This window comes from Apis florea, unplaced genomic scaffold, assembly GCF_048593485.1.
Source record: "Apis florea isolate Af1SG1 unplaced genomic scaffold, ASM4859348v1 contig_3587_pilon, whole genome shotgun sequence".
In the NCBI taxonomy this organism is placed as follows: Eukaryota; Metazoa; Arthropoda; class Insecta; order Hymenoptera; family Apidae; genus Apis; species Apis florea.
The window spans coordinates 2,227,790-2,242,146 of record NW_028256789.1 but is presented as its reverse complement, the minus strand read 5'-3'; the positions used below and the strand labels follow the sequence as shown (position 1 = coordinate 2,242,146).

General features: G+C 48.0%; 1 protein-coding gene across 20 annotated transcripts in view; it reads right to left on the bottom strand.

Annotated features, from left to right (window-relative positions):
- FoxP (forkhead box transcription factor P) overlaps positions 1-14,357 on the bottom strand; it is a 201,724-nt gene that overhangs the window by 74,931 nt on the left and 112,436 nt on the right. For 19 of the 20 annotated variants that reach the window (XR_015294208.1, XM_086914490.1, XM_086914480.1 and 16 more), the window contains one exon: positions 9,329-9,463. Coding sequence is in view for 19 of the 20 variants with exons in the window: in XM_086914480.1 (XP_086770606.1) it covers positions 9,329-9,463 (135 nt within the window). In the remaining variant the exon portion in view is untranslated. Of the gene's footprint in view, positions 1-9,328; positions 9,464-10,066; positions 11,011-14,357 lie in introns of those variants that run through there. The other variant, XM_086914493.1, reaches the window with a different exon arrangement.

Genomic DNA, 14,357 nt, shown 5'->3' with positions numbered 1-14,357 from the left:
TTACAACATCGCATCTTCGCTCTTTCGCTCTAGATTGGAACAGAGAGAAAGTATCAAGGATTACTCGTCGTTCTTTTTCGACTTTCTTCTCTCTCTCTCTATCGATGCTCGTCACAACCGTTTCCCATTAGAAACGTCCGACGCGTATCTCTCTTTTTCGGCCATACAACGAACCCAACGAATCATGGGCATGATCGCGAGTATGTATATATATTTATTTATTCGTTTTTCGCGAAAGAACAAGGGGGTCTGTCGGCCCCCTCCCCCTCGTACATCTCCTCTCCCCCCCTTCCTCTCCCCGAAACCAGTGAAGTGTGTACCAGAGGAAACCGGCGCTTTCGTCGACGTGCAGAGCTCGATGATAGAAGAGCGTGCACACGCTCCTGCTGTTCATCGGATACCGACTCCCGCTGCAGGCTACATTGGAGCAGATTAACCGGAAGGGATTATTACAAGGGAGGGATGTACGCATTTATTCCGGCCAAGGGATGAGAAGGATGTGCATGTTACTCTACAACTCGGCATCGCGACTCGCGGAGAGCGAGAGAGATATTCTTTTTAATTCTATACTTCTCCCCCACCTTTTTTCTTCTTTTTCTTTCTTTTTTCTTTTTTTTTTTCCCCTCCTCGACTTGTTCAAAAATCCCCCATCCCCCCAAACCTCCGATTTCTCTCTTCCCGTCCCTCCCCTTTCGCTCCTTCCCACCTGTCCTTCAAAAACCGATCCTTCCTTCGATTTCAAGCGATTTACACGACAGAGATCCCGTAACACGATGCGAAATCCCCCTCCTCCCTTTTCGCAACCGATCCCTATCCCGTTTGATCGACCGAAACGTTCTATCCTCTCTCCCCCTATCCCCTATCTCCCCTATATCCCTTCGAATCGTTAATAACGAGATCGATCCGAATTATCGCGAGGAGCCGGTTAGGTTACGATTTTCGATACGATTTTCGCCGACAAAACCCGGCGGAGATTGTTTCGAAAGAGGTGATCGGTGAAACGAAGACAATCGCGAATGAATACGAGCCGAGCCTCGTAGGTAAAAAGTGCAAATAGAGAATTGGGTGGTGCATATGATGAAATAGTGGCGAGGACGCGTACACGAAGGGGATACGGAGGGCGGGGGGAGTCGCGCGGCTCGTTCGACAAACAAACGATGGATCGTTTCGTTCCAACGATCGAATGCTTCTTTGGTCGGTACACAAGGGGGCGGGATGCGCGTGGGGTATTTTTCAACAAACTCGACGCTTTAACGGTTCCACCGGTTCACGCTGGTTAACGCTGCCAATCGTAATTTCTCCATGATCGTTGTACGCCGCTTCTCCTCACCAGACACCGCGTTACAGAGGGGAGGGGTGCCTCTCTCCGTGCACGTACGTGACAGATACGGAAGGGTGGAGCGGGCGGCACAAGAGGGTGTAGGAACTTGACGAAACACCCGCATGGATTCCGCGTGCACGCGCGAAAATACTCGATCGGTATTCTCGGCAGAGAAGCTGGGATTATCGCGTGCACGTGCCGGCCAACTCCTCTCCGTGGTATTAAACGATTCGACGAGTTTTATTTATTCAGGAAATGAAAATCCTAATAGACTTTCGCTTCGTTGTTATATTTTTCTTGCCCGGCGAGAGACCAGGCGTGCCCGCTATTTACGTACGTACCTTTTGCGCGTGCACGACCGCGTCCATCCGCGGCCTCCTCTCTCCCTCTCTCTCTCTCTCTCTCTCTCTCTTCTATAGTACGAATATCGCGCCGAATACGTGATATCGCAACCAGGCCTTCTATAACGCGTTGTTAAATAACATAACCGGTGGTGACCGATCTTCCGTGCAAGTTTCGGAAGGAGTTTGTTTGAAGAGCAGGGAGAATCGTTTCCCCCTCTGTTGTCCGCGGATTATCGCGTGTCCCCTCCTCCTCCCCCTCCTCCCCCTTTTGGTTATTATTACGTATAATCGGTACGCGCGTTTCGTTTCGTACGATCGTGTTCCAAGCGTGTCCGATTCGTTGAGGATCGATCCAGAAAAATAAATAGACAAACTGTACAACACTCCTTAACAAGTTACCATCAAACTTTGGTTGGTGATCCAAAGAATTTTCAAACGTGGACCGTAACAAAAGGCCGATAAAAAGAGGCCTGAGAAAAAAAAAAAAAAAAAAGGGAGCAGCAGCAACGCAATGTAAATCGTTGAAGAGACCCGATTAATTAACGCCGACTTTTCTTCACCGTCATTTGCAAGAAAAATAGCCTCCTCCCTCACCCTCCCTCCCCTTGAGCTTTGGCCGCGCCACACGTTGGCACACGATAGAGGCTTGCTCAGGTATTAAACTGCACGGCCGTGTATTGTTTAAAGGCTCGCGCGTGTGTGGGGGGATCGGTCACCCTGTATATAAGAGAACCGTGGTAAATATTAGGTACCATCCTGGCGGCGTTAAGTGTACAATGGTGAGAGGCTGCCAGGGGGTGTAACGGAGTAGGGTGCGCGCGGGGTGAGAAAGACAGAGCGAACGAAAGAGGAGGGAGGGGGGGGAAGGGAGAGGGTGGTGGTGGTGGTGGTGGTGGAAGGATACCTTTCGTCCGTAGAACAGCCGAAGGTAGAGATGGAGGCGGCGACCAAATTGAATTTGGGTTCTGGCCTCTGTTTAGATTCCTCGTTGGTTGTTTAGTTTAGAGGAACAAAGAAAACATCTATGTGTTTATTCTAGCCAACGCTTCACCCCCGTCCCTGCTACTCTTGCCACGACGTGCCACCCTCTCCCCCCTCCCTCCCCTCTCTTTCACATTATTTCTGTCCCTCGCGCGAAACCACTCTCTTTCTTCCCCATCCCTCTTTCCCTCATTTCCCTTCAACCGGATTCCTCGACAATCCACAAACTTCTCTTCCCGTCACCGTATGCGCGTTCTTTTTCTTTCTTTCTTTTTTTTATGCCAGTTTCCACCAACCCTTTCCCGTGTCCTCTAATTCGTTAAATACGCCCCTCGCGTTCCCTTCCCCCTGCTCTGCCTCCAATTTCCCTCGTCCAGCATCCTTCTTCCTTTTCAAAGATATCGCTATACGAATATCGATATCCCTGGTATTTTCGTTCGACCGAAGGTGTGTTGTCGTTCTTAAACTTCTATCGTCTCCCTCCCCCGGCCGAAGACGACGAAGGATTCTCGAGGATTCGCGAGAGGCGAGGACTGGATCCGCAATTTCCAAAATAAACGCCGCCTCCGCAAATAATCATCGCGCGTGCTTTTAATTAAATTTCACCGTCTGCCGGGAGGGGTGCGTACCGACCTCGAGACTAACTCTTCTTCCAATTCATAAACGTTGATCCGATTGATCGAAGACGAGAAGCAACAAGGACGAAATATTCTCCGAAATCGAGAAAAACGAAACGCGCACGAAAAGAGAGAGAGAGAGAGAGAGAGGGGGAATTACGTTAAAATGGAGAAAAGCGAAATCCACGTATTGCCACGCCACTGTTCCCGGTGATAAAAACTGATAAGGAGAACGGCGCGTGTACTCGTCAAGATAAAACCGGAACAGATGTGAAAATGTTCGACGCGCGGTGTATAACGCTTGTACAATAACTCGGCCACGTTTCGTGAAAAATACACCGTTTCAAATTGTACACCGTCCTGTTAAGAGGATATATCGTTTATTATATCTATCGGCAAACTCCTTTTAAATTATCGTCGATCCGGTGGCAAATAATTACGCGACATGTAAAAGACGCGCGGGGATTAAAACTCGGCGTAGACAACTCGGGGGCGATGTTTAAAGATCGATGCGACGTGGGAACAGAGTTGTTTCAGGTGTACTTCGCGTAGAATCCCCTCGATGTTTGAGATTTCCCAGGCGAAAGAGAGACGGGGCAAAGATTTAGCGGTATTCAATGGTGTTTACACGGAGCGACACGAAATGTTTGGCCGCGATTCTCTCGCCAGTTATTTCAGGTGGCCAACCGGAGCCTCGTAGTTTTGTCAACCGACGCGAAGCCGATCATAAAAACTTCGGGAATCGCATCGACGCCGTTCTATCGACGTGACGACTCGTTACCTAACTGTTTCTCGAGGACTGTTTGCTTGACACGTTGACGAGGATGGAGAGGAGCATATATATATATATAAGGAAATATATGTACGCCATATCCGTGTTATTATAAACTGTGGAAAAAAAAATCCCCGATGATTAATTTCTCGTATCGTCTACGATTCTTGTGCATTCCGAAGCAAATTGATGGAAGGAAACGACGAAAGAAAGAAATTCGACGACGAGATTTCCACTTTTTTCTTTCGCGTATCCTTCTTCTTTTTTAAATATATTTTTTCGAATATATATTCCGTTTGTATCGGTTCTCCCTTGCAAATCCTATCGCGAAACGAGGATCGTGTGCGACGAGAAGGGGTGGCGGAGGGAAAGAAAAAATGGGAGGGAGGCATCTCCGTTAGATATCGTTGAAATTTGGGAGGACGTTCGACTAGATTTTCTCAGGTATCACTCAGCGGCAGGAATCGAGCGTGTGAATAATGGAGGGTAATCGCCCTTGCCAGTCTCTGTCGACCTTCGCCCCTCGAGGGTAGTAAGGTGGGAGACTAGAAGGGTGGGATTTCTAGATTGGATTTAAGTACACAGCCGTGAGGTTTCAACCGGTTAATAATGTAGATAAAACCGAGACTTCCAAGACTATCCGAGACGTCGCGATGTTGTGGCGAACTTGAATTCTCCCTTGGCTTCTATCTAGCCGACCGACCGTTCCTCGGCTGATTGAATATTCCAGAAATTGACAGACATCGCCGAAACATTTGGCACGCCACCAAAATAAATACCTCGGATTTCTCGTTTCTTCCTAATCGTCGCTAATTTACGTCGCTAACGGATCGAATCAGTCCGATTATAGTAGCCGATATTACTTGTTAATAACATAAACTTGTTTATGGATATTGTTATTTCGATCGAAAATAAACGACTTTCATCGTAGAATTTGATATTTCGGGATATCAAGCTCGAACCGAAATACAAACGAGATATCAAGAATCGTCTGGCCGTCGAAAAATAGACACGGTTTTCCGAGAGAAAAATAAGCGAGAAACGAAATAAGGCATCGAGCCGAATTTGTCACTCGAAAAAAGAAGAAATCGTCAGTCAGCGGACCGTTTCGGTAATTTATTAAAATTCTCACGATCACAGTCGTCATTTGACGTCGCGCGAACGTCGAGAGAAACCCTCCTTCTTCTGGAGGAAAGAAAGAAAGGGAGCAGGAAAAAAGGAAGAAGAAACGCGAGAAGCTTTTACGCGCGGGCCAGCTGGCTCAGCGCGACAAAAATTCTTTCAATTACGGAAAACCGTGCTGCTCTCCTTAATTCCCCGGGCATCGATATTCATAGCGAGGCGTGTTACGTAAAAATTACGACGACGGGATTTGGCTTTCCGGGAGGGGAATAGAATGGGAAGCGCTAGGATCAGGCTGCGGCCTCGAGTTACAGGAATGCGAGGGGTGGTAGCGCGACCAGGGTGGAAAAGTATAACGGAAGCGAGGGAGGGATGGAAGAATTGGGCAGCAAAAAGGGGGAGGGACGGCGAGGAGGGCAGGTTGATTGGAAAGGACAGCCTATCCGCAATTTGCGAGGCGAAAGAGGGGAATCGGAGGTGAGAAGAACTCGTCTTTCATCCTTTCTTTTCCTCTTTCGTCCTCTTTCCACCTTCCGCCCACCTTCTTCTTCTTCTTCTTCTTCATCTTCCTCCTTCCAGTTTTTTCCTCTATTTCTCGCTCTCGCCCTTCCTTTCCCCTCCCCTCGCTATCCAAGCGCGTCCTCTCCTTTCTTCTCGCCTGCTGCCACGCCACTACCACCACGCGGCAACCCCTTTTTTGCATTTCAAGGGAGGAGGGGCGCGGAGGAGCCATCTCCTCCTCGTCAATAGCCGAGCTGCGGTGTGGTGCGGTGCCGTCGGCTCTTATCCTTTAGGAGGAGAGAGAGAGAGAGAGAGAGAGAGAGAGAGAGAGAGAGAGAGAGAGAGAGAGAGAGAGAGAGAGAGATTCTTTCGATTCTTCCTCTCGGTACGCGGGAACGGACCCGTTTGGATATTAACCGTGGAGATAAACGGCCCCCCGTGATTCTAATGAAATATCGACACCGGCCAAAGTTTGTTTAATCAGGGAATTCCGACGTCGTGATCACGAATTCCAAGTTGATCGAGGGGGTTGGAGGGCAGTGGAAGAGGGGGCGGTGGGCGGGTAGGGCTCGTGACGTTTTAATGCGTTCTTTCCTATTCCTCCGCTCTCCTCCTCCTCCCCCAACTTGGTTACACTCTCGGTGTATTAAACGTTGCGGGATATATATTTTCGAAAGGGCGAAATTGGAAGGGAGGGGAGGGTGTATTAAACCGAGGAAACGACAGGAAACGAATTCTATTTTCTGACCCTCTCCCCCCTCTGGTCCAACGGATTTCAGAATGTTATCGCGGTATCGACTCTATCGGGCTAATATTAACGGCGGCAAATCGGCATATTCGCCTTCAACCGAGTTTAGCGTTTTATCAAAACGGATACAGGTCGGAGGACGCTTTATTTTTCGCGGGTCAAATTAAACCGCGCGCGAGCGCGCGCCATCGTCCCGTCCCGTGCCGAGAGAAATCGGCGGATTCATTATTTAACGGATATCTTATTTCGTTTTAATACGTTGATAGAATCCGTCCATTCGATCCGATTGATTCAACGTTCCATAAATACACGCGTTAACGCTTTCGCGCCTCGATTACAATTTCATTTGGTGCCGATGATGATCCAGCGTATCCGATTCCGGTCCCCCTCCGGTCAAACGTTGGAGGAACTTCCGTATTTTCGACGTCTCCAGTGACGTCACTCGAGCAACCCTCGACACTGGAAACCTGTTAAATTAATAACAACGCAACGCTGCTTTTCGTGGGACTTGGATCGAGATCTTGGATGGAAACTTAAGGCGAGGCTGGTGTCCTCGACGAGATCTCAAGTTTAAACTCCGTGTCTCTCTCCAAGTTTCGCGCCAACGATAGTTCTAATTAATTTCTGATAGGGGATAATGGATTGGCACCAATATATCCTCGTCGATATAGGTATTAGGTATGTCCCAATTTCTGATTCATTTTTCTATCTTCCTTCTCCACGATTACTATAATGAAACAGAAGAATAGAGTAAATCGAGTGTCCATGACAATATCTATCCGTTGAATCTATATCCGTTCGGCAATGAAAACGCGGTGATAGAAGGGAGAGGGGGCAGGATGTAATTGCAAATAATTGACCGAAGAAAACAATCGAAGGTATTAGCAGAGTTGGAACATCAGCACTGGCGTTAAAGTTACGATGGGTAGCAAGACTGGTCCCTCTCCCCGTGGGGGACAATGGATGAGGACAGGAAGTCGCGGTCGAGCTGGCGAACGGTCAGCAGAACTTGATAGTTTCTCAAAACTCGATCTTCGAATCGGCTCGAATCTCACGATCTCTCGAAGGTCTCTTTCGCGACTGGGCGTATCGTCCAATATCGTCCAATATCGTAACGAACGCATCCATCGTTCATCGATACGTCACGTAGTGCAAGTAACGAGAAATAAAACGATTCGATTAACTTAACTCGCGACAGTTTTGCGATGATTTCATATTTATGCAACCTTTCCCACCCAGCTTGCTTTTAACCGGGTAATCAACGAACGGATTAAACAAAAACTCGTCGAAAAATTAGACCACGCGTACGTTATGTATCGTTAAAAATATCCCTTCTCTCCCTCTCTGCTCTTCCCCTTTCACTCCCTTCCTCTCTTTCCTCGATACACTTATGTATACGTGTCAGACCGACGATAAGCGAATCTCTGTTTACACGTAACCAACAGGCGAGCAGATGTACGTGTCGCACGTGTAATTCACAGGCCCGTGGTGGTACACACGTATTTACCTGGTGCGTCACGTGAACTTGATATTCACCGTTACTATCTACGCACACGAGCGCGTAAACGCGATGTACGAATAAAAATATCCCCGGCTAATGTGTCCCAAGCGATTATTAAAATAATTTATTTCTACCGGTGGTGTGGCCGTTATCGATGAAAGAAAACTTATCGACCGATCTCGCGCACGAATGGGGCGAAACGTTGAATATCCAACGTTCGATGGAAAAAAAATGAATGGGAGAATATCGGGATAAAACAATTTCAAAATTAATATTAATAATTCCGATCGATCTTTCCTCGAAACGAACGAGAAACCATTTTCGTTATTTTCTTTTCTTTTATATATATATATATATATATACTTTGAAATTAGTTTATTGTTTGAAAAACTCGACAATGTTTGCCGGATGATAAAGAGGGACACGAGGCAGGGAAAACCGTGTGTCACGTATATGTATATATGCATTCCAAAGGTGACTCTATATATACCTGGGCTGGAAGGTGCGTGCGACCATATTCGTCCCCCTCCTCTCCCCTATTCGAAAAGGAAACCGTCGAAAAGGCCGCTTTAAGGGCCATAAAACATTTGTTTCCCTCGACGACGCTCGTGCCGCTACCCGGAACGGTATATTGCGTTCACCCGCGAACGCGGGATTTCGAATTGAATTTGAAATCAGGGGGCTCGATTTTATGGTGGCCGGGTGTCAAACGCGTCTCAAGTATCGCCGCGTTCGAAAAACTTATACCGCGAGAAACAGAGGGAGAGAGAGAGAGAGAGAGAGGGAGAGAAGGAAGAAAAAGTTTCGCTTTAAAATCGAAACCCTCCTCGAGAAACGGACGAGGAGGATCGTTATCGGTTTACTCGTTTCCCACCAGCTTTCTGTGTATCGAGATGCGGCGTTTGAAACGGTTCAATTTCATTTTCGATTCCCTACGAGACCCACAGGACTGAGATACGGACTGAGAGGGATAGATCGTAGCCTCTTATCGCTCCGAGATTCTTCTATTCCGAGAAATCAATGAGTCTAACCGGACGTCTTGGCGACCGTGTTCCTCTTTATCGTACGTAAGCAGATGTTTGCTTCTAAAATTAGTACTGTTTATGGAGTGAAGTCGTCGGTTATTAATAACTCTATCTCCGCGTTCCGCGTAAATTCGATTGAGGGGGGGGGGGGGGGAAAAAAAAAAAAAAAAGAAAAAAGGAAAAAAATTATTAGTAATAATTTTGTCGCATCGATCTTGAAGTATCTTTGAAACGAGAATCGAAACGAAAAGAAAATACGATCGATATCCTATTTTTTGAATGAAATTCCCGTAGAAACCATTGTAGAAACGCTTAAAGCTTTCTACAATGGATTCCACACGGAGGATCCACACGGTTATCTTATCGAAAGCAAATTTCCAGAGATTAATTCCTTACCTGGTCGTTGTCTTGTTGATCTTGGCCGTACGAGGGGGTGTCGCCGTTAGGGGTGGTGGCGGCGGAGGGTCGCTGTGACGTTGACAAGTTGATCGCTCCGTCTCCGTCTGTGTCATGATCCATTATGCCATCGTCCTGAAATCACGATCATCGTTACGTCAATCGGTCTGCTGGCTTCCTTTGGTGCACTGAACTTGAAACACCGTTGTTGAACTCCGATTCTCATTACGTCATGCCGCGAAATTTCTCGCCCGGCAAACGAATTCGCCGCCATCGTTCGCGAAAAAGATGTTTCTCACTCGCGGGACGCGTACGTTTATAATAACGATCGTGTCGAAAGAGAAAGAGAAGAGAGAAGGAGAGAGGGGGGAGGGAGGGAGGGAGGGAGAGAGAGAGAGAGAGAAAGAGAGAGAGGAAAAGATCGTTGATTCTATGAAGATCTCGCGAAATGTGCTTTTGTTATACGATATTACCCTCGGCGGGCGAACAATTTTAGATCACGTATGACGCATGTGATTCCATACACTCGAGGCAAAGGCAACAATGTTTGGCTGGCGGCGCACACGCACACACACACACATCTCACACACACACACATCACACACACAAACACACCGCTAATAATATATTCTATCGTTTGCAGTCTCGCGTGACGGCCAAGTAAAAGTGTAGTACAACGGTGTAGTACCCCTGTTTTTCGTGTAAACAGGATTATTCGGTTTGCAAAGATTTGCTTACTTTAAGAAAAGTCCTTGGTCCCCAATTTCAAGCGTCCAACGGCCAGCTTGGAATTCATGGAAGCGCGATACACACGAAGCGTCTCTTCGCGACAAGGACGTCTTTTCTCGATACGCCACGATGAGCAACACTTTTCGCGACGCGAGAGAGAGAGAAAGAGAGAAAAAATAATAACGTCGCAGATAGAAGAGCACACGTTAAACACGAACACCACTCGCGGGGGGATAGAGAGAGAGAGAGAAGGAGAAAGAGAGAGAGAAAGAGAGGGAGAGAATTCAACGACGATTCACTGTAGGCAAGTAGGAAGTACGTCGATCCTCCAACTGACGCATCAACGATCACGCGAATTAATCGTTAATCGCGTACGGATTATTTTCCACCAAAAACAAAAATTCACCAACTCACTCGAATTCGCTCGTTCGTTCGTTCGTTCGTTTATAACCTCGAAACGAGACGAGACGAAAGCCGCGATATTCAATGGCGTCACCAAATTCACGCACGCACAGGGTGAAAGAGCACAAGTTCGAAAGAAACGACGACGCGGGGTACACGCACGTGGACCGCGCAAAGGAGCCGTCAAAATTCGTGTGTGCGGAAGAACCGTGTGCGATGGAAAGGAAAAAAGAAAAAAAAGGAAAAGAGAGAGAGAGAGAGAGAGAGAGGAGGAGGAGGAGAGGAAACGAAAAGAAAACGGATGGAAACGAGGGAATGACGAGGAGAAGAAGGCGGTGCAGACGAATGCGATGGAAGGAGGACGAGAACTATGGTGGAGGAGGAGAAGGAGAGGAGGAAACAGGCGACGTCGTAAAGAAGACGAAAAGCAACGTTCACGCGGCGACCGAGTAGCGAGGACTAAACACTAAAAGCGGCACAGGCATACCAAGCAGCCCAACCGGCGAGGCTGTTGCTTATTGTGTAAATATAAACAAATATAGTTGAAACCAACCAACAGGCCTGCTTTCAGCTCTCCCTTCTCTCCCCTCCCTGCCAAACAGTCTTCTACTCTTGTGTGTGCCCTACCTTCTCTGTCGGCATCTCCCCCTCCCCACTTATCGCGGCCTCTCTGTCCTCCTCCCCTACCCCACACTCGTGTCTGAAGACTTTGCCCCTCTCGCTCCACCGTAACACCCACCCTTCGTCACGTCCCTGACCCCACCGCCGCCAGGCAAACCAGTACATCATATACGAGGCACGTTGTATACCGTTGCTGTGTGGCTGACTGGCTGCCTCGGCTTTAGCTTGGCCTGGCCTGTTCTCTCTCTTTTGCCTTATGCTCTTCTCTCGTCCCATATGCTCGTCTGTGCTCGAACATTACGCATCGTCGCACGGTTGTTTGGCAAGCGGCTGTTCGCGACGCCTAACTTCGTGACAAGCGCGGTGACTTGGTCGACCGACTTCGTTGCCGGCCGTTTCCGATAACCAACCAACGAGTTCTCCGATTTTCGCGCCGGTAATCGCTATCGCCAGCCAATTTTTCGAGTTTTCCGAATTTCGAGAGGAAACGAGGATCCGTCCCGAAGATTTTGTGACTTGTTCCGATATAGTCCTGGTGTGACGAGGAGATTTTTATTATCCGATCGATAATCATCGATTTTTTTCTTTTTTCGATTTTAATCTAACCGGAGGTTCCAAGGATTAACCGAGGATATTCGGACACGGGGACATCGATCGATGTCCCCTCCCATTCGAGCAAAGAATCGAAGATTTCGTCGATACAATTAGAAGCTTAAGAAATTGAAGCTTAAGCAAAGGAAATTGGAACGAACACGTTGAGAGAATGATTCGTTAGCGGTGCGGATCTAACGAGCGGGATATTTGTCACGGATAAGTGGAATATAAGTTCGACTCTCTGTGACTCTCTCGGCCGCGTTCGATTCACGGGCTTACTAATAAATTATGAATATTCCGCTCTTGACTGGTTATACACGGACACGGAGGAGGTGGCCGCACACATCGTCCCGTAAATACGTGTGTACACGTGTTGTCTGACGCAACCTGAACCACCGGCTCAAGTTTGTATAGGCGAACCGGAAATGGGGGACGAAATATTCCTCGAAACGGCGTGTCCTTAAAATATTCCTTTCACTCGTATTTCAAACGCGCGACAATTGGTACCGCCGTACAGCTATGCTTTCAAAATTTTCCGCTGATACGCCAGGAATTACCTCCATTCTCGTGTTGTAAATGTGATAGAGAAAAAATAAGAAAGAAGAAAAAAAAGAAGAGGGAAAGAGAGAGAGAGAGAGAGAGAAAGGAGGAGGAGGAATAAACGAAGAATAAGCGATTGAAAGAATTATACGACTACGTTTTCCAAGAATCCCATCCCTTCCCCGTGCGCCTCGAGCAAAAAGATGACGAGGAGAAATTTCATTAGCGGACGTTTTAAAGAAACGATACTAATTTTATCGCGCACCGAAGAACCGCTCGAGACAGATTCTCCTCCACCTTTAAACCGAAATTCCCATTGTCGAAAGAGACTAAGTAGGATCTAGTACTTCGAAACCCGAATGGTAGTAGAGCGAGGGGTGGCCGCAACCCATCGCCCGGGTCCTATGACAACAAAACTGAGAGCAAAAATAGGCGCAGCCGGCCTGCCGAGGCTTGTGTACGTGGCATATACTAAATATGTATTTATTAAGTAAACAACCGTTGCGCCGGGGTTCTAATGTACATACGTCTCGTTTCCTATTTCATTGTGAGTAATGCGTTCTCGTAGATTCGATGGCGTTTGATTACGTCATGCTGCGCCGAGCGTAGAACCTCGTACTTTGCACGATATAAAACGGTTCTATATAAATTTTCAAACGTATTCCATCCTTATATCTTCTCGTAGCGTAAAAACAAAAAGACGAAAAAGTCGCGTACGGATACATACGGATTCACATCCGATGCGAAATCGGAAGAGACGAACGAAAAACGAGAAACGATCCTTCGAACAGAGAGAAAGGAGGCGTATATATTATAAACCTGAAAATAAGCTGAAAAGGATAAAGATCGAAGGAAAAGGAAAATCTTACTAATCGAACTTAAACGCGGATCGGATGATACGACGAACCTGCACGACGATCCTTCGTTCGGAAGAACGCACGTAAAAGAGGCTCGTGCGAGTGTACTCGGCGCCACTGCACGATCGAGCAAACCGACCGTAAAGAAGGATAATCGCAGGGAGTAAGAAGCAAGAAGAGATAACGAGATCGTATATCCCCATCAAAAAGAGGAGGAGGACAAGGTATAAACGCCTTCGTCTGTGTGCCGCCGGACAGGCCCTCTCTTGACCGTCCCATTCTACACGCGCATCCCTCCCTCTTCTAAATAATAAACGAGAGGATTTACCCCCGTCAGGTTCGCGCGACGGTACATAAAAATACTCGAATCTGAGAAATTAGCGTGAGAGGACTAACGGGACGTCGTTCGCCGCAGGAGTCCCGGGCAAGGAGAGGAAGGAGAGGGCGACCGAGGACGGAACCGAGTGGAAAAAGAGTGGTGGGGTCCTCCCTCGCAAGGGGGGGGAGAAGGTGGAGACGGGATGAGTCGGAGGCGTTTCTGTCCCGAGTGCGGAGTGGCCGCCAGGAAAAAAGGGTACCTAAAAGGGTTGAATTAATGTCGCGATAAATATATGATTTAAGGTGGAAACGTTTGCAACTCCGGCTAATTTTTTATCTGAGACCGCGGCTCGCTCCTCGTCGAGAGGGTTTTTACCCTGGAAAAGAGAGAGATCGACGATCTCTCGAGCGAGCCACCACACTTGGACCAACCGGAGTAGCGGGAGAGCTGCCGCGAGGGGAGAAGGAGGAGAGCGAGGAGGCCTTTGGAGAAAGGAGGGGGGAGGAGGGAGGGAGGGAGGGAGGGAGGGGGTTTGGGTAAAACAGAGCGGCACGGTGACAGAGGCGGAGAGTGGTCGAATTCAACGGTTATTTCTTTTTTCGGGTAATTTACTACCGGCGAGAATTCGAGCGGACGCGCGCTTTTTAATAGTTCGCGCCACTCCAAGGACTCTTTCGTCCTTTTCCCTCATCCCTCGATCCCCTTGCCCAATGCTCTCGGCCGGGGTTCCAGCCCATCTCGTCTGCCGTCTCTTTCTCTCGTCCGCAAGGATCGGTCAGAGGGGGCAACAACGCGGAGGCATCGTTCCGCCGCGGTTACGATGAAAATTACGAGACTATAAAGCGGCTATCCACGACGCAGTTTACGTCACTCGACTCCGCCGTCGGATTTTACTACAGATTACTCATCGTTTCTTTCTTTCTTTTTCTTCCTTCTTTCTCTCCTAATGTCAAAAAACCATCAGCGC